At 39.5% G+C, this 19,086-nt stretch overlaps 1 protein-coding gene across 2 annotated transcripts in view; it reads right to left on the bottom strand.

Moving 5' to 3' along the window:
• The window catches only part of LOC134080772 (glucose-6-phosphate exchanger SLC37A4-like), an 85,462-nt gene extending 66,777 nt beyond the window's left edge, over positions 1–18,685 (bottom strand). Inside the window, exons 1-4 of one of the 2 annotated variants that reach the window (XM_062537378.1) lie at positions 18,604–18,685; positions 13,614–13,927; positions 13,238–13,470; positions 1,671–1,914 (exon numbers count right to left, since the gene is read on the bottom strand). In XM_062537378.1, the coding sequence (XP_062393362.1) occupies positions 1,671–1,914; positions 13,238–13,470; positions 13,614–13,761 (625 nt within the window). In that variant the 5' untranslated portion in view covers positions 13,762–13,927; positions 18,604–18,685. Of the gene's footprint in view, positions 1–1,670; positions 1,915–13,237; positions 13,471–13,613; positions 13,928–18,449; positions 18,584–18,603 lie in introns of those variants that run through there. The other variant, XM_062537379.1, reaches the window with a different exon arrangement.
• Between the last annotated feature and the right edge of the window lie 401 nt (positions 18,686–19,086).

Below are 19,086 nucleotides of genomic sequence, written 5' to 3'. Positions count from 1 at the left end.
CTTGTTTCCTGATAGTGGCCACCATGGATACCCTAGCAACAAATGTTTCAAAATAAAAGTCCTCACTAGCAAGTTGTTTAGTTAACATGGTTAGCATTGTTAGCATAGCTAGCATTTTTAGCATAACTGCAAAAAATCATCAACTAAGTTAGCTAATCAACATTTTAACATGAATAGAAATCATTAGTTAAGTTAGAACTGGAATGTTTCAGCTTTAAACTGTCTACCTTCACACTATCAACTCTCTGTAAACTATGCAACCACCATGTTTACCCTAGCTACACTTTAGTAACCATATCTACATTATCTATCTTTTTTTGCATTTTCATGCACTGGTAATTCCTTGGAATTGCATTTCTAGTTATTATTTGCTATTTCTCTCCATATCAGAAGATGTCAATCCTACAGTAGCTACAGTGCACAACCTACTTAGGCCTGAGCATTCATGAAATTCCTCTTATTACAAACTTGCGGTTGTATGTGTTCACTGAACAAAGGTTATGAAAATATAGCAACTTTTTCATCTAAAACTTAATTTGAACAGATATTAGTGCTGCAACCGTTCAGAATTCTTCACTTTCTGCTGACGAAACAACGAATATCCGCCAAGGGGGAAAAGTGTGAGATTTCACAATGTAATGCCTACTGTATAAATATTTTACAAATGAATACTCTAAATGCACTAGGACAACATTAAAGAGACCCTATGCAACTTTTTCATAGTCATAAAATCGCTTAGAAATCGTTGTTTTGCTTGACTGACCAGTTTTATCGAAAACAGTAATATTTCCTCCCGCCCCCAGTGTCCCTATCCGCTATTGCAACCTTGCAACTTGTTCAGGAGACGATCGTTCCCTGTTTACATCTGGAAGGTTGAGACGCATAAAGAACAAGAAGAACCACGCTTGCAATTTATATATTTATATATAGCCTATATATGTATAAATAGACATGCTAAAGCTGTCGGGGAAGCTCTGCAGAGAAATATGCAAGCATAAAACGAGCGAAAATGAAAAACGAAACCGAAACTTAAGATGAAGTCGCCAATCCTGCATAGTTTCTCTTTAACAGCTATTTCTGTCAATATCACATTTCAAAACTGAGTAATGACATCATGAAAGGGAAGAAAGTACTATTGAAAAGAGCAATTGTTTAGGTTAAATTTGCAATTAAGATTAATGCAAAATGCTCTAATATGTATTTTGTAACATAATCCGATAGATATATAACATATTTTGAATACTTTGAATCACATTCAAATTTTATTATATTTTATCAGTTATGCTACTGTAGGTTATTTGAAATTATACGTATCCCACAATCTGCTTTACAGTGAGAATGAATTGATAAGCTAATGTTTACGAATGGTTGCCACTGCAGTTTATGGTGATTCCAGTTTAATTATTTAGCTAAAGACACAATACCTGCGTAACTCGTGTTTGTGAAGTTGCCAATTGTTATGTTTACTTCCGTGGTCAAGGCAACCTAGCTACCAACTGACTTTTTTGCTCTTTTTATATTAAACCATGTGAATAGAATAACCTATGCATTTTTGTACTGTTATGTTCTTTCTGCATCACAGAAATACAGTTTTAAGCGTTCACCAGAAGTCCCTCTATGTCCTCCTAAGACAGATTTCATTATCTAAGAATTACATCTGAAAATATCACCTCTTTTGCCTTTCTTGGCACCGGGCTCAATGTTTGGAAGACCCACATCACTTGGCTCATTCTTCACAAACAGAAGACAAAGGACAGCAACGCCCATGCAGATTACACCAGACATAACAAGAACCACCCGCCAGTTGTAGTATTGAAGCAACACGGTGGTGATGATAGGGCCCACTCCCCCAGCCAGATTCATACTGCAGGACAGAACAGCCCACCATGTTCCAAACTGAGATGGCTCAAACCACTTCAGAGGGGGAAAACAAAGCACAGTTAAATACATGAAAAGATGCAGTCTGTATGAGATATTCCATACAGTATGGTGACAATAAAAAGGGTGCTGTTATATCATATGGATAAGGTAATGCATACTACTTTTTTTGTCAAATATCTTTATTGATTTTTTTCCTTAATTAACAAACAAGCACATACAAACACAAAACAAAACAACAAGAACAAAAAGGCACATTAACAGACAACCATCAAAGACAGCAGTAAGTAAATATAAAATCTGGAAATTAACATTAGTGATGAAAGTAAAAAAAAGAGTAACATGAGCAATAAATGACAATAAGCTACACCTACCCAGACAAACCTCCTCCCTCCAAAAACTCCATAAACGAATCCCAGATTTTAGCAAATCTGTTGTATTTCCCCTTGGTTATGTATGTCAATTTTTCCATGGCTATACAATGCAAAAGACCTTCAGCCCACATTTGCTTACTTGGCCTATACATAGATCTCCAAGTCAGAGCAATTTTATGTTTTGCTTCCAGTAAACAAAATATGACCATTGATTTCTGATACTTACTGAGTGTACAATTTTCTGGAAAAAGTCCCAGTATACAGAGCTTAGGGCAAAGTGGGAGATGTGCATCAATAATCATGGACAAAGTTGTAATTATCTCCTGCCAAAATTCTTGGATAATGCAACACTCCCAAAGACAGTGAAATATAGTCCCTTTATGTGTACCACATTTAACACATAGATCAGGGGCCGGTTTCACTAAGGTAGTTTAGACTGGTCTATGGGTTAAGATAGGTCTTACGTTTCTTTATAGACCAGTCTAATGCAAGTAAGCAAGTTTCACAAAAGTTAAGACTATCTACTTGTAGACTTAAAAAGATAGACACCTCACCCCCAGGCTAACATGGGTCTAAAGTGCTATATCACCATGGTAACAACAGAAAACAACAGAAAAATAGCAACAAAGGGAGAGATGGCTCATAATTTGTGGTTTGCTGATGAAAATGTGGAGAGAGCTGTAAGACGGGAAAGAGTTTTCAGGGACCGTACTAACCCGCTGGAAATTTACAACAATGAAGAAGTAATTGCTCGGTTTCGTTTTCCCAAAGAAGCCATCCTTAGGCTGACAGATGAATTGTCTGAAGCACTGGGGCCTACTACATCAAGAAGCCACAGCATTCCAGCTCTGCTACAGGTTTGCACTGCGTTACGGTTTTATGCAACAGGCAGTTTTTTAAATACAGTTGGTGACACAGTGGGACTTAGTAAAGCCTCTGTCTCCCGGGTGGTGCACAGGGTGTCAAGGACACTCTCAGACAAGCTTCCCCAATTTCCGCGAGAACCTGCTGAGTTGAACAATATCAGAAAAGGGTTTTTCAACATTGCAAGGTTCCCCAATGTTGTGGGAGCCATCGATGGGACACATGTCAAAGTCCAGGCACCATCAGCTGATGAACATTTGTTTGTGAACAGGAAAGGCTATCATAGCTTGAACATTCAGGCTGTTTGTGATTCGAATTTGAAGTTTCTCAATTGTGTGGCCCGCTGGCCCGGATCAGTTCACGATTCAAGAATCCTACAAAATTCTCAGCTTTACGAGGCATTCGAGGAGGGTATTATTGATGGAATTTTGTTGGGTGATTCTGGCTACCCTCTGAAGCCATGGCTCCTTACTCCCTTCTTGAATCCTAACACCCCTGCACAGAGGAAGTACAATGCAGCTCACTGTTCAACCCGCAACACAGTTGAGAGAGCGTTTGGTGTTCTCAAAAGAAGGTTTCACTGTCTACATGGAGAAGTGAGGATGATTCCTCAGAGAGTGTGTAACATTGTCTGCGCGACTGTTGTTCTGCACAACATGGCAAGGTAGGCCTGCCTGACAAAAACAATCTAAAAAATAAATAAATAATAAATATACATGGTTAAAGGACATAATGTAAGACTTTACATAAACATAATACTTATATAAAAGCCAATCATTCATTTTGAAATTGTAATTCATAAGGGATCTTCGGCTACCTGACCCTGAAGAAGAGGAGGGAGATGACCAATTCCATCATAATGCAGAAGACAGAGAAGAAGAGCAGCAAGGAGCTGGTCGATATGTGCGTCTAATGTATGTTGAGAGGATCTTCAATGCACAAGACTGACCAATCTACAAACTGAAAGACCACTTGAACCTTTTTGTAATTCAGATACATATTTTCTTTTATTAAGAAAGTTTGATAACAAATATTCAAGTCACAAATGTCAATATTTATAATATTTAATATTTAAGTGTCCTTTAAATGTTAAGGCAGTGAAGTAAAAAATGTCTGTTACAAGTATTCAATTCAATAAATAACAGTGTAATGTCAAGTTATTAGAAGCATTCAATAAATAAGCAACAGTGCACTGTCAAGTTATTAGAAGCATTCAATAAATAAAAGTGTAATGTCAAGCTATTAGAAGCATTCAATAAATAAGCAACAGTGTAATGTCAGGTTATTACAAGCATTCAATGAAATAAACAACAGTGCAACGTCAAGTTATTAGAAGCATTCAACAAGCAACAGTGTAATGTACGGTTATTAGAAGTATTCAATAAATAAGCAACAGTGTAATGTCAGGATATTAGTATTCAATGAAAAAACAGTGTAATTTCTTTCTTTCTTTCTCTGTAATGACGACATACTCAAAGCAACAGGTCATCACTCCTCCATTGACCGCCTTAGTCTCTGCAGATTCCTTGATAGCTTTTCTTTTTGAAGCTGCAGAACTTCAACCTCCAGAAGGAGTTTTTTCTCCTCAAGTTGAAGATTACAGTACTGCTTCTCAAGCACCATGGCCATGGTAGTCTTGGCCCTTGATGTTCTCTGACACTCCTCCTCCACCGTAATATTTCCACCAGGATCAGGGGTCAAGGATGCTGACAAAAATATAAGAGCAATGTTTTAATTAGATTGTGGAATTGTGGAAAGTTTTTTCTATCTCGGACAAATCACATTAGCCTGCAGTGCAGAAATATCCAATGGTGTAGAAGAGTCTGGAGTTTTGAAATATGCCTAAAAACAGTTTACTGCAATGCATCAGCAGTAGGCCTATAAGGTTGCGAGTGTGTAGTGAATTTGTTTGTTGCCAATCATGTGATGTGCTTGTGTAGCCTACTGTCCACCACCCTCATCAGTACCACTACCCCCGCCCCTTAACCCACCGACCATTCATATGGAGGGAATATATTTCTTGGCATCGTTACTTTTTCGTTGCTGTGCCTTTGTTTCATGAAATCTTGCTAGATCGATGTGGTAACCGTTTTAGAAAAGCAATAAGCCACTCGAGTCCGTGCCTAACAACGCCCCTTAGCTGTTCGATTATACAGTATAACGCACGGCCTCTCGGGGCTTATTGCTTAAATCTACTCACACTGACCTGAAAGCACTGACCTGAATGCACGTCCTGTGTGAAATAACATTAAAACCCACTTGACTTGACTGGACTGGACTAACACGTTCATAAATAAAACAAGCTCTACCTGTAATGTCCTCCTGGTCGGCAGTCTCTTCTGTTTGCTGTGTTGATGCATCACCACAGATGGGCTGGCAGGCACTGGCTGATGAGGAAGCCTCGTCGTCGCAAGCAGAGCTGTTAACGTTGCTAACGTTAACGTTAATGCTAATGTTAGCGTTAGGTCCGGCAACCCCACTTTCCTTCCCTCCTTGAATCCCCCAGAACAATGGCGATTCATCGCCATAAATGGCCATCACCATTTCGGTAGTAATTTTCAGTTTTTTTAGACTCCCTCCTCCCGTTGGAGGGTTTTTCCTCTTAAATATCTCCTTCTTAGCCTCCTGTACCATATTTTTGAAACGTTTCTGTACTGCCGCGACATCCCTCACTACCGCAGGGTTAACGCTGTTAACTGTAGTCGTAATTTTTTTCCAAATGGAATTTTTCTTTTTGTTGTTACATTCTTCGCTGAATTTGCCAAGTAATGTGTCTTTGTATATGTTATATTCCTCCAAAATACACAGGTTTTCTGCGTGAGTAAACGCTACTGCACGGTTAGTGTCCACTTTGTCCGCCATGTTTTTTGTTTTGAAAAGAGTCTCAATATACCCACAATTCTTTGCATCTAGTCCTACTTAGAATAGGCGATGTCTTAACTGCTTTGTACAACAGCTTTATTTAGACGTCTATGCTAAGTATGTCTATACCCTTAGTCTTAGTTATAGTCACAGTCTATCTTAGTGAAACCGGCCCCAGGTGTGTTAGGATCAATACGATGTTGTACTACTGGAGTGATATATACTCTCATCAGCCATTTGTACTGAAGTAATTTAAACCGTGTATTTATCGTTTGAACTTGGCTCTGTAAGCATACATGCTTCCATTCTTCAGCAGTAATTTCTTCCTTAAGATCTAGACACCAGGCACGTCTTTTATCATCTGAAGATTCTGTTGATTTTGTGATGATGATTTGGTAGAACCGGGAAATGAGTCCAGGTGTACCATAATCATTTACAACTATCAATTCAATAGAGTTCAGGGAGGGCAGGCTTAAGGAGTTTTGAGTTTGTGTTATGAAATGTCTAATCTGCAAATATTTGAAAAAATGCTTACCATCAATGTTAAACCTTTGCTTGACATCATTAAAACTTAAAAGGACACCCCCATCATAAAGATCTGATATTTGTTTAATACCCTTATTAGCCCATCTCTTAAAGCCAAGATCATTTGTACCTGGCGTGAAATTTCTATTTCCCCAAATAGGAGTAAATTGGGATAAAGCAGCATTTTCTTTTAAGTAATTCAAAACTTCATGCCACACTATCACTGTATTCCTAACAAAAGGGTTTAGGGTAAGTTTTTTCAAAATAGAAAGGTTTGCTGAATAGAGATATAACTTAAGGGGGAGTTTGGAGATTGTGCTCTCCTCAATCCTTGCCCAGCTAGGGAATGAAGTAGTATCAAACCAGTATGAAGCCGCTCTCAATTGTGCAGCCCAATAGTATCCTTGGAGAAAAGGGACTCCTAACCCACCCCTATCATATGGCAAATACAACAAAGTCATACGTAACCTGGGGCGTCTATTGTTCCAAATAAAAGTACAAAAGATTCGCTTCATCTTGACAAAAAAGTTGGTAGGAGGAGCAAGTGGAATAGTTTGAAAGAGGTAAAGGAGCTTAGGAAGAATATTCATTTTCAAAATATTAATACGTCCAATCATGGACATAGGAAGGGATTTCCATCTATTTATAGAGGCCATCACAGATTCAACTATGGGGTCATAGTTAGTGGGTACCAGCGATTCCATTGTTGGTGTAATTTTAATGCCAAGATAGGTAAAACTGTCCTGGATGTTCTTGAAGGGAGTGTATAAGGGTGGAGTTAATCTTTCAGAGCCTTTCAGAAACATAATTGTGGATTTTGTTGCATTAACTTTATAGCCAGAAAAACTCCCAAATATTTCTATACATCTCAATAGGGCAGGTACAGATTGCTTCAGGTTGGTCATGAAGACAACCACATCATCAGCAAAGAGTGATATTTTATTCTCAATATCATTTATGTTAATGCCGGTTATCTCAGGGTTATTTCTGATTGCAATAGCCAAGGGTTCTATAGCCAATACAAAAAGAAGGGGTGATAAGGGACACCCTTGTCTTGTGCCTCTGGAAAGAGGAAATTGTTTTGACACTATGTGATTTGTCAATATTGATGCTCTTGAATCATAGTACAGAATCTTGATCCAGTTAAGGAAATAGCCGCTTATACCAAAATGTTGAAGAACTTCAAATAAATATGTGTGTTCCACCCTATCAAACGCCTTTAAGGCATCAAGACCTATCATGGCCATGTCAGATGTTTCTTTTTTAGCATGTAAAATATTTATAACCCTACGGATATTGTGGAAACCTTGTCTACCTCTTATAAACCCATTTTGGTCTGGCTCAACAATAGATGGTAAATGTTTCTCTAATCGGCGTGCAAGAACTTTGGCTATTATTTTAGCATCATTATTGATCAAAGATATTGGGCGGTATGATTCACATTTTGTGGAAGGTTTGCCAGGTTTTAATATTAAAGTTATAAGCGCAGTCTTAAGCGTTGAGGGTAGTTCACCTTTCTCTAATGATTCCTCACACATATCTAATAAGGGAGCAAGTAGCATACCTTTAAATTTTTTATAGATATCAATGGGAATGCCATCGGGTCCTGGAGTTTTCCCTCCCTTCATACAATCAATGGCCTCTGATAGCTCAGACAAGGATATTGGGGAGTTAAGTTCTTTTTGAGCGTTGTCATCTAGTATTGGTATGTCTATCTGGTTTAAATATGCGTTAAAAGTGTGAGGAGTTGCTTTAGTTTCTGACAAATATAGCTTTGAGTAGAATGACTGAAATTCTTTATTAATATCCTTTAAATTAGTAATTGGTTTCCCTAACTCAGACTCAAGTTCAAAGACTGCTCTTTCATTCTGTAATGATTTAATACGCCAAGCCAATAGTTTCCCTGCTTTTTCCCCTTGGTCGTAAAATGTCTGCTTTAGTTTCATTAGACTAGACGCTGCCTTATTTGTTGACAACTCATTATACTGAGCTCTAAGAATATCAAGTTTTTGTTTGGTCTCGATCGTATTGAGAATATTAATTTCTTCTTCTAATTCCTTAATGTCTTTTTCCAACTCTATCAGCTTTAAATGTTGCTTATTTGAGATACTGCTAGTATAACTGATCATTTGTCCCCTGATGTAGGCCTTAAACGCCTCCCATCTAATAGACGCTGATGTCTGATTGGTGTTAATTTTAAAGTATACATCAATATTTGTCTCCATAAATGTCAAAAACTCACTATCATGGATCCATCGTGGACTTAATCGCCACATTGAAGATCCTTTGGAAGCTCCAATGACAGTATAAGAAAGCAACAGTAGTGCATGATCTGAAATGACAATACCTTTGTACACGCAGTCGTTCACATTTTCTATAAGGGATTTAGACAGAAGGAAATAATCAATACGAGAGTATGAATTGTGAGTAGCCGAGTAGCAAGAGTATTCACGTCTAGATGGGTTATTGTATCTCCAAATGTCACAGAGACCAAGCTTATTAATATGATATTGAATTGTCTTCCTACTTTGAATGTGTGTAACATCCATGCCTGAGGATCTGTCAAGAGCTGGGTCCAGAGTACAATTGAAATCCCCTGCTAGGCAAAGGTCACCATATAGTGATGATAAAGTTAGAAATAAATTGTCGTAGAAAGAGGGATCATCATTATTTGGCCCATATATACAAACCAAATTAATATCCTGACCCAATAAGGAACCTTGCACAACACAATATCTGCCCATTGAGTCTAATATGGTATTATGAATTTTTAATGGAATAGAAGAGTGAATGAGTATTGCTACCCCTCTTGCATGAGACGAATATGAGGCTGCTATGATTTGCCCTGGCCATCTCCTTTTTAAGGGTGTAAGTTCAGATGAAAGTAAATGAGTTTCTTGAAGAAAGGCGATCTGTGTTTTTAGTTGTTTCAATCTGGTTGTTACTTGTTTCAGCTTCACCAACTTTCTAAGACCCCTGACATTCCATGAAATCATATTTATCCTTAAGTCTCTGCTCATGATACCATCTGTAAAGTATTAATTACCACTGTTGTCTCTATAATCAGAACATATAATATTACCAATAATGTGCCTTCAAAACAAACATAGAACACACCAAACATGGGCCTATCCCAAACAAGGCCAAACACCATCCCTGTGCGTGTGCGGAGAAAAACGCACACCCCCCCCTCCCCCCCATGACCAGCCTTCCAGCCAGACTCCAACCTGATCCTAAGAAAGGAGCAGTGAGCAACCAAAAGTCACAATGGAGAAAGATAAACAGTAAACAACAAAATAAAACCTCGGACATAAGCTCCGCCAAAATAATTAAAATTTAAAAAAATATTATTATTTTGTGACCAAAAAGAAAATATTTCCACCGTCCACTGTAGCCTAGACCACGCCATCTCTGGTAAGCATTACAATGCCACAGCAGCTACACATTAGCAAGTTATTGTTGACAATCTAGACAATCAACCAGATCTATTATTAGACTATATTAGGCTACTACCCTTGATCCTCGGAAGATCCGCGTGGGGTGTCTTGTGAAGTACAGCGCTCTAACTTGTCGACGAATTTCTCAGCCTTAGTGGGAGAGTTGAAGAAGTGCCAGGTGTCTTCGTGCCGAATCCGCAATCGCGCAGGAAATATAAGTCCATAGTCTTTCTTCAAGGCTCTCAGTCGAAGTTTTACACTGTCAAAAAGCTTTCGTTGTTTCTGGATTGTTGGTGACAAATCCGGGAAAAACAACACCTGACTGTTCTCGAGTTTAACCTCTTTCAGACGCGCTGTACTCATCACTCTGTCTCTGTCACGATAAGATAGGAATTTCACTAGCACAACACGCGGCTTTGTCTCACTCTGTTGTTGGTGGGTTGGTGTTGTCGGTGTCGCACCCAGGCGGTAGGCTTGCTCGATGTTCAGGTGATCTTCAATGCCCAGCACTTGTGGTAGCCATGTCATCAGAAACGCACGGCAGTCTCGCTTTTCAGAGCCCTCAGGAATTCCAACCAGCTTTAGATGGCAACGCCGGCGTTGATTCTCAATCTCCTCCATCTGCATAGCTAGCTTTTGAACTTTCCCCCGCGTAGTGTCGCCAACTTCTGTGAGAGAGGAAATCTGGTCCTCCACCACACCAATGCGGTTCTCAGCTGCAGTCAGTCTTTCAGAGAACGTCTCTATAGCTTCTTTAATCTCGCGGTTGGATGAAACCACTTCGTGTAGTTGAGTGGAGACATCATTTCTGACTTCATGCAGTTGTGTGTTAAAGTCGCGTCTGAGTGACTGTATAGCTGACAGGATTTGATTGCTAGCTTCATCTTCGTCCTGATTTAGCATATCTTCAACTTCTTTGGGCTCGTCCTCACGCAACATTCCAACGTCGTGTTTTTTAGGTTTAGTTGTCTGTCTTTTCGCTCGATTCTTCGACATAATATGACATTCAGACCTTAGGATTGATTTTGGTCACTATTTGCACGATATTAACTGTTAAAGCTTACAAGTTATTTCAAATCAGGCGGAGCCCTCTGCCCATGCGACCTTTCAGGAGCGCGCCATAACCGGAAGTCCAATGCATACTACTTACGAGAATGCTATGAAAGAATAATCAGAGCCCTCTATCTACAGTACCCTCCAGAATTATTGGCACCCTTGGTAAAGTTGACTAAAAACAGGTATAAAAAATAATCTGCTGGTGATTTATTGTAATTTTTCAATAAAACAAAATGAGGAAAAATCCAACATTGAAAGGAAGCAAATTATTGTGAGAAAAGGTAAAATCTCATAAAGAGATAAATATTTTTAACAAAAACACGTCACTCACAATTATTGCCACCCCTACTTGTAATACCTTCTTAAACCTCTCCTTGTCAATAAAACAGCTTGTAATATTCTTCTCTGACACCCCATAAAGATTGAGAATACAAAGTAAGGGATTTAAGACTATTCATCTTTACAAAACCTCCCCAGATCATCCAGATTGCTAGGTCCACACTTTCTCCTCTTTGACTCATCCCACTGTTTTTCTATGTTTAGATCAGGGGTCTGCAATGCCAATATCTGAAGCTTGATTTTGTGTTCAGTAAACCACATTTGTTTTGATCTGGACATTTGTTTTGGTTCATTGACCTGATGAATGATCCAATCATGACCAACTTTTAGGGCCTTGGCAGAGATTGTTTGATTTCCTTTGAAAATGTTCAGGTTTTTCTTGGTGTTCATGATACCATGCACCTAAATTAGGTTCCCAAGGTTGTTGGGAATTTAAACAGCCCCACAATAGCACAGCCCCTCCACCATAATTCTGATTAGGCATGGGATTCTTTTTAGTATAGTCATTCTTCTATGTACGCCAAAGACACATTATGTGTTTTAAGCAAAAGAGCACGCTTTTCTTTTCATCTGACAATAGACCACACTCCCATGTCATGGTACCATTCAGTAACTCCTGCCATTTACATTGTTCATTAAATAACTGGACTGGCTTTAACCTGACATGCCGTCTAAATAATCTATTAGCAGTGAGGTCACTTTTGAAGATTTTTTTGGGGGACTTGGTGACCCCAAGATGATAGCTTTGTCTGTAACTCTCCAACAGAAGTTCTTATGGAATGTTTCATACCATCCTCCATACTGTACATGGGGGCAACATAGCCATGGGTCTTTGTCCAAACATGTTTTTCACATTTCCAGATGATTAGAACCTTTTAATCATAATTTTAACTGGAAATATAGGCATTTTCAAAAAAATACCTAGTTTCCATAGACATTCTTACTTACAAATGTCAACACACTTTCTTTTTATTTCAATTTAGTGTACTCTCTTGTCTCTCCAATGTTGTAAAATGACTAGGGGGTTTAGCCTCTGAGTGACTTCATTTTCATACCATAGTGAAAACGAACGTCATGAACTACTTCTGAAAGTTCACAGACACTCCGATTTACTCTAAAAAGTTTCATTTACATAGGAAAATGCTCCTGTTAAATGTTGTACATAATATGTTTCAGGGGTGCCAATAATTGTGAGCAAGGTGTTTTTGTTAAAAAAAATAGAATTCTCAGAATAAATTTGTTTCCCTTGCAGGGTGTATTTTTCCTCATTGTTTTCATTGTGGGAGTACAATAAATCACCAAAAAAATATTTGTTATACCTTTTTTTAGTCAACTTTTACCAAGGGTGCCAATAATTCTGGAGGGTACTGTATATGGCTCTGAGAATAATATCACAGACTGATTCTGATGCCACTCTGTTTATTATCTCCTTATGATGCACAGCTATAGCAAAGAAAAAACAAACTGTAGCTGTTTTGAGTTTCCTGTTGCCTTGTTAATGATGTACAAAAGTGGTTATGTGTAATGACTTAGGCGATGCAGGTCGATAAGTCCCGTTGGTATCAGCCGATGAGAATTCACAGCGGATAGTTGTCCATACCATCTAAAAGGTCAGTACTGTGTGAGGGCAGGGGTTAGAACGTCTGACCATGCTTGTCATAATGCCAGCAACTAACAGGTGCATATTCACTTAAATGGCAAAGGGGTGAAGCCCATGGATGGACACAAACCTAAACTACAAGTGTTTGAAGTAAATTTAACTGTAACTTGATGTGTGAATAGTCTGTTTTTGCACATTCTGTTTTAATGTGTTTCTCTATACCCGTGCATACTAAAATGCAGGATATCCTCAACACTATATAATTGTCCTAGCAGATAACATAAAATTGATATCTGCCTTACCTTCCGAAGTACTTTTCCACATGGTGGCCAACCAAATCCTTGGCCAAGGCCATTCACAAACCAGAGTACTGTAAAGACAGCTACTGTGGAGGACCATGAAAAAAACACATTGATTACTCCAACTATGATTAGTCCAATTGAGAAAAGCCAGCGGGCACTTATTTTGTCAGAAAGAACTCCACTGATGAATTTGCTGATTGCATAGGCCAATGTCTGGCTGCTGGTGATTAAACCTGTAATGGTGAGACAAAAATGCAATGAGCATCTCATCATTCTGATACATGCACTTTGCCTTCAAAATAGTAAAATCCATTGTACAGTACACAACTGTTTAATCTCATCCTCAGAGCAGTAAATTAAGGAAAGATGGTCTTACCAAGGTCATCTTTGTCAAGCTCAATCTCCTCCATAACTGAGGGCATCACAAAAGAGAATGTTTTTCTGCTAAAGTAGTACAAAGCGTATCCCACAAACATTGAGGAAAAAATGGTGGCACGGTAGTACCCATAACCACTGGTCCCCATGACGCTCAGACTGTGAGAAGAGGGATCCTTAAACGGAAAAATGACCCAACTTCAAAGCGAACCTTAGTGCGGATGGCTGTTGTATGAGTTTTCACTCAGACCTGGATGAGGAGCCACTTTGAAAAAATTGGGGAACAGAATGGCAGTGATGTCCACAATCCACAATCTGTACAAACACAATAGACAGCAATATCAGAGAGGAACTTTAAGCAAGCAAATGAGAAACAGACATATGACTTCATGACTTCCTGTGAAAGTGTTGTGAATCAGAATCCTTCCTGTAAATGTACATACTGTGTATTTATGTTCATTCATAATTTTGTACCCATTTGTATCTGGGCCCGTATTCACAAAGAATTTTAGGGCTAAAAGTAGCTCCTAACTGGCGAATTTATAATGGGCGTGTCACTCCTAACTTTAGGACTCCTAATTTTTCTCACTAAAAGTAATTCACAAAGCATTTTAAGCCTAAAAGTAGCTCCTAAGTCTAGGACCGCTTAAAAGAAGTCGAGAGGACTCCTAACTCAGTAAGACCTATTCACAAACCGCTTTTAGTGGCATTTCACGTCGCGATGTAGTGAAATGACCGTGCGGTTACAGGAGCTGTCATGCAAGGGAATCATTGTGCATTGCAACTAAGAGATGCAATAACGCCACCGACAATCAAAAAACCACAACTGCATGTAAACTAAATGTAACGTGTCGTTGTAGGGCTAAATTAAATTAAATTGTTTATCTTCTTCGCGAATGTAGGCTTCATGCTTTCATACAGATTAATTTAAACCATGTTGCAAATATAGGCTACTGCTCCAGTCAGTGTTTCATTATGCTCCTAGGCTATTTGCCTTAGCCTACTCTTTATTCATTTAGGCTATACCCATTTATTCATCATCTTCCATCCTTCACAGTCCGACATAGCGCACGCATTCTCACCAGCGAAGACCTGACACCTGTCACTCAACTCGTCATCGTAGGGGAGGTTTTTGCCATCATTCCCGCGTTATAATCACCAGCCAATCAAGGTGGTCACTTTCATCAAGCTCGTGCATGAGTAATGACGTCAACCATAGCAACGAAGACTCACTTTTAGTTTAGGAGTGGGCGTTTCTCCTTACTAAAAGTAGGTCTGAAAGGCTTTGTGAATAACTTTTAAGGGAAAACTCCTAGCTAAAATCATCTAGCGCGATTTAGGAGTACTCTTAGTGGCAAGATAAAATGCTTTGTGAATACGGGCCCAGGTCGAGAAGCGCAATAACGGCCTTCGAGGTGTCCTCGAGCTCTTTGCCTCACCCTCATCGATTAATTCCGTATAAGTGAAGGGTTCCATTAGGGCGTGTTCACACGAGGAGGTTTTTATTTACAGAAAACACTTGACCTGGGTGTTTTTTTAAAAGATAGAAAGCCGACAGGGTTTTTTTTATTCCCCCAAAACAGCACCAAACATTAATTTCAATTCCCATGACAACTGCCGTTCTAGAGCACAAGTACCGTTACGTTCATTGCTCCCTGATTGCTACTGGTTAGCTTAGCTTGCCAGGTGAGCGGATGAAAACTGAAAATTAATTCTTACAATTATGGCCCAAAATCCCACCAATCGACCTCCAGATGGTCTCCTTATGGTAAATGTTGTGGTATAACTTGTTGGTCATGTCGTATAGCTCTACATGTTCACTCACAAGAACAACTAGCTGTTCGGCTGGCATCTTTTTTCTTTGTTTTGGTCGCCATTTTTTTTTTCTGAAAAAAGAACTTTCAATAAAGTTTCACTATGACGCAAACTCTCGTTCATTGGTCCGCTGTCAAAAAAACACTTGACGCGGGGCGTTTTTTCTTGGAGAGTAGAAATTTCTCAACTTGAAAACCACCCGGGGTAGGTGGAAAAAAACGCCGGTGGCGGTGGTTTAAAAAGCACCCAGTACCTTTTTAAAAAAAAAAAAAAAAAAACTCTGTATCATAGGAATATAATGTAAAACATCCACCCGCAACTGGAGAAAACACCTCCTCGTGTGAACACGCCCTTAGGCCAACTTCAGCTTTTCTCACAGATCTCTTCCAGCTCTGCTGTTGTTGTGGTTCTTATTTCTGCACTTTCTAGTTGACCAGTGGAGCACCAGCGCCGCAGCAGAGGTCTTCATATTTTTTTTAATTTCTTGTTATCTGTCTCCTGACCACTCCCCTCCACCATAGGTGCGGTGTTGACCCAGAGTGCCGAGCCGTCTCCTTCCCCAGGCCATAGTGAACGCGTCGCTACATCTTCCCTCACCCCATCATCTCTCCCCGGAACATCGATCGAACCTCGTTCGATTTTGCATTATGATTTGTACTCGTTTTGAACACATACCTCCCAAGATATATTTAGAAAGAAATTTAGATGTCTCGGTCACTTTTTTTGGAGGACATGCTAGCTGACACATTTCATTTACAGCAACTGTGCTAAGCTAAAGCTAAAAACGCTGCTCCCAAAGCAGGACAATGCCCGGACGGATTTTAACTGGGGTTTTTTTTAACAATGGGGGTGACTGAGACTGGCTTAATTTCATGTTAGGGTGTCTTATTCCTTTAACATCCATTACTCAGTTTCAGCTTAAAGATGGCTCTTCATGCTCTTCACTGCTACTGCTCTTCACGTCAATGCCCAACCTATTCCAGCCTAGACACTTGCTCTGTTCCTCTACATTTTGTTCTGATCATTCAGGTCTTCAGGTTATTCACTTCTAGCATCTACTCTAGATTTTTATCTGCAAAATGCATTTTTATGTGATGCTCATCACAAAACTTGCTCAAACACTCTGCCAGGGTCCTTAGATACCGTTCACACCACCTTATCTATAGCCTACATTGTCCTAGTCAGGGTCTTTCAATCTGGATGCATTCTTTGGGGTTTATGCAGTACACTCCTGCATGATTCCTGCCAAGTACTTCTTGACCCTGGCTACAGATCTTGCCAAACAAGTTTTTTGCTTGCTTTTTTGTAAATTTGTAATGTCCAGTCATGAAATGGCATTTTCGCATTATCACCATTAGATAATCTTTTCGCTATATACAATGGCAGCCCATAACTCGCTAGGCCTACTGGTTTCAAATTGATCTCATAGCTAACACAACTTGGTATCCTAGCACACCATTACTCATTGAATCACAAGTCACTATCACTCATAAATCGTCAAATCATGTGCCATGAGCATCTGTAACGGCAAGCTTTACTCCTGCTGCACTGACCCCAAGCATTCCTTTAGGATTGGTTCAGCCACCACTGCAGCAAATAACACTATAGGTGCCTCTCATTCGGCTTTTATACATCCTCCCTTCCTCCTCGGGCCTCGATCCTCACTGATCTACATAAAGAATGATGGGGCGGCAACAATGGGATAGTCTATCCCGTTTTAGTTATAGATCAGTAGGAACGCCCCTCGAGGATCGAGGAGCGATGTTGAGAGGCACCCTATGTCCCATCAGGCTCTCCACTCTCTTAGATTTTGTCCCGCATGGTCCTGGCCATGGATCCCGTGTCCTCACTAAACACACTATTGCATCCATTTAATGCAAATTTCATGCAATTTTAATGCATGGAATGTCTGTAAAAGGTTGTAATGTCAAGGATCACAGCCTTTTCACAGCCTGGTGCTGCACAACCTGGTCAACTATGCACGTTTTTTAAAGGTTTTTTTTGCTTTAACTAATCAGCTTTGGAGTCATTGGAATGGTTATTTGACTTATTTCGGGTTGAATGACGGCTGTCTCACTTCCCCCTAGCGCCTGCAAGCGCCATGCAAGTACCTTCCAACAGAAAGTCTCCAGCCTCGCGATCATGCTCATGAATAGGCAGACTGACCGATTGAGGAGTTTTGTAAAATATACACGCTAAAGCTGTAGGGGAAGTTCTGCAGAGATATCTGCAAGCATAAAACAAGCAAAAACTAAAAGCAAAAGCGAAACCGGTGATGAAATTGCGTAACCTGCATAGTTTCCCTTTAAATACAGGGGGTCCAGTGATTGTGCACTTGTCAGTTGCATCAGTGTGGATGAACTAATGGTCATCTGGCGTGTGTCCTCATACAACCTCTTGAAACTTTATAGGCCTGGGTTGAATCCCAGTGAAGATTTAGAAATCAGATAGCTTATGGGTCTACCTCTCTTGCCAAATTACAAAAATAACCTGGCCTATTGGTATAATTGCACTTACCAAACGTACATTTATGAGACTACAGTGCAATGCAATCATATTTTTACGTCTAGAATGTCACACTTTGCAGTAAAGGGCAGTAGCCTAGGATGTTCAGTTATTATATGTCCAAAATGTTGCGTTTCTTATGAACCGCAAAAACTTCCTCTAACACGGCGTTTAAAATGTAATGCATTTAATTATTTAAATCACAAGTAAAGCCGCAATAGTTGCTAACAAAGCATAACCTGGGCATACTTTTATTTCTTAAATAAATATCATGTCAGGCAAATTGAAATTGCGTGTCTAGTCTGCTAATAGCCTATAGGCTAAGTTACCTTACTACCCATCAGTGATTTCAGTTCAACGTTAATCTATCAACACGATACAGTAGGCTAACCGGTCAAACGGAACAGAATGCCTAAAGAAATGTAAAACTAAGTGGCTATAAATGCAGGTGTAACCGGCTATATCACATGCCAAACTAAGACGAAAAAATGAAGAATGAACGATAAAACAACGTTACCTTGCGCCATCAGTTATGGTCCAACATGTTTAGACGTGCATGCATATCGAAGCCTCAGACATTTTTAATTATTATTAGGCTATTTAAATTATGCCAGGGACAAGCCTAGTTAAACGTATAGGCTACAATGATAATATAAAATAGGTGACGATACCTTTCCCTCGTCCTATAGGCTACATCAGACTCGTGGTCGTATTAGGGGATAACTGCAACTGATCCACGCTGATTGGAGGTGGACGCTGTGCAGCAAAGCCATTGCAATAGGTGATTTATCGTTTAAGAGGCATTGCATGAGAAAACCAGGCAGAGGTGGGAAGATGGGGGTCGGCTAAATCGGCTCATACTTTGTATATGTGATAAGTATGTGGAACTATGAACAGCCATATAGCCTACTTAAAACCCTCCAGCTGTTTTTTGTTATGGAGTTCTGGGACCCCTCTCAGAGACCCTCAAAAATCCAACAATTCATGGCTGAAAATGACTGAAATTGCCATTTCTACCCTGATTATCCTGATAAAGATATGAACATTTATATTTCCATAGAGCCTAGGTAGCATAGTTTTAAAGACCAAAAGGTGCACCGAGGGGTTATCTACACCACTGAAAGCAGAATTTTCCTCCCTCTAAATTTCGGTCA

The sequence above is a fragment of the Sardina pilchardus genome, chromosome 5 (genome assembly GCF_963854185.1).
Source record: "Sardina pilchardus chromosome 5, fSarPil1.1, whole genome shotgun sequence".
Lineage (NCBI taxonomy): Eukaryota > Metazoa > Chordata > Actinopteri > Clupeiformes > Clupeidae > Sardina > Sardina pilchardus.
This window is presented reverse-complemented; position numbering and strand designations above follow the sequence as displayed.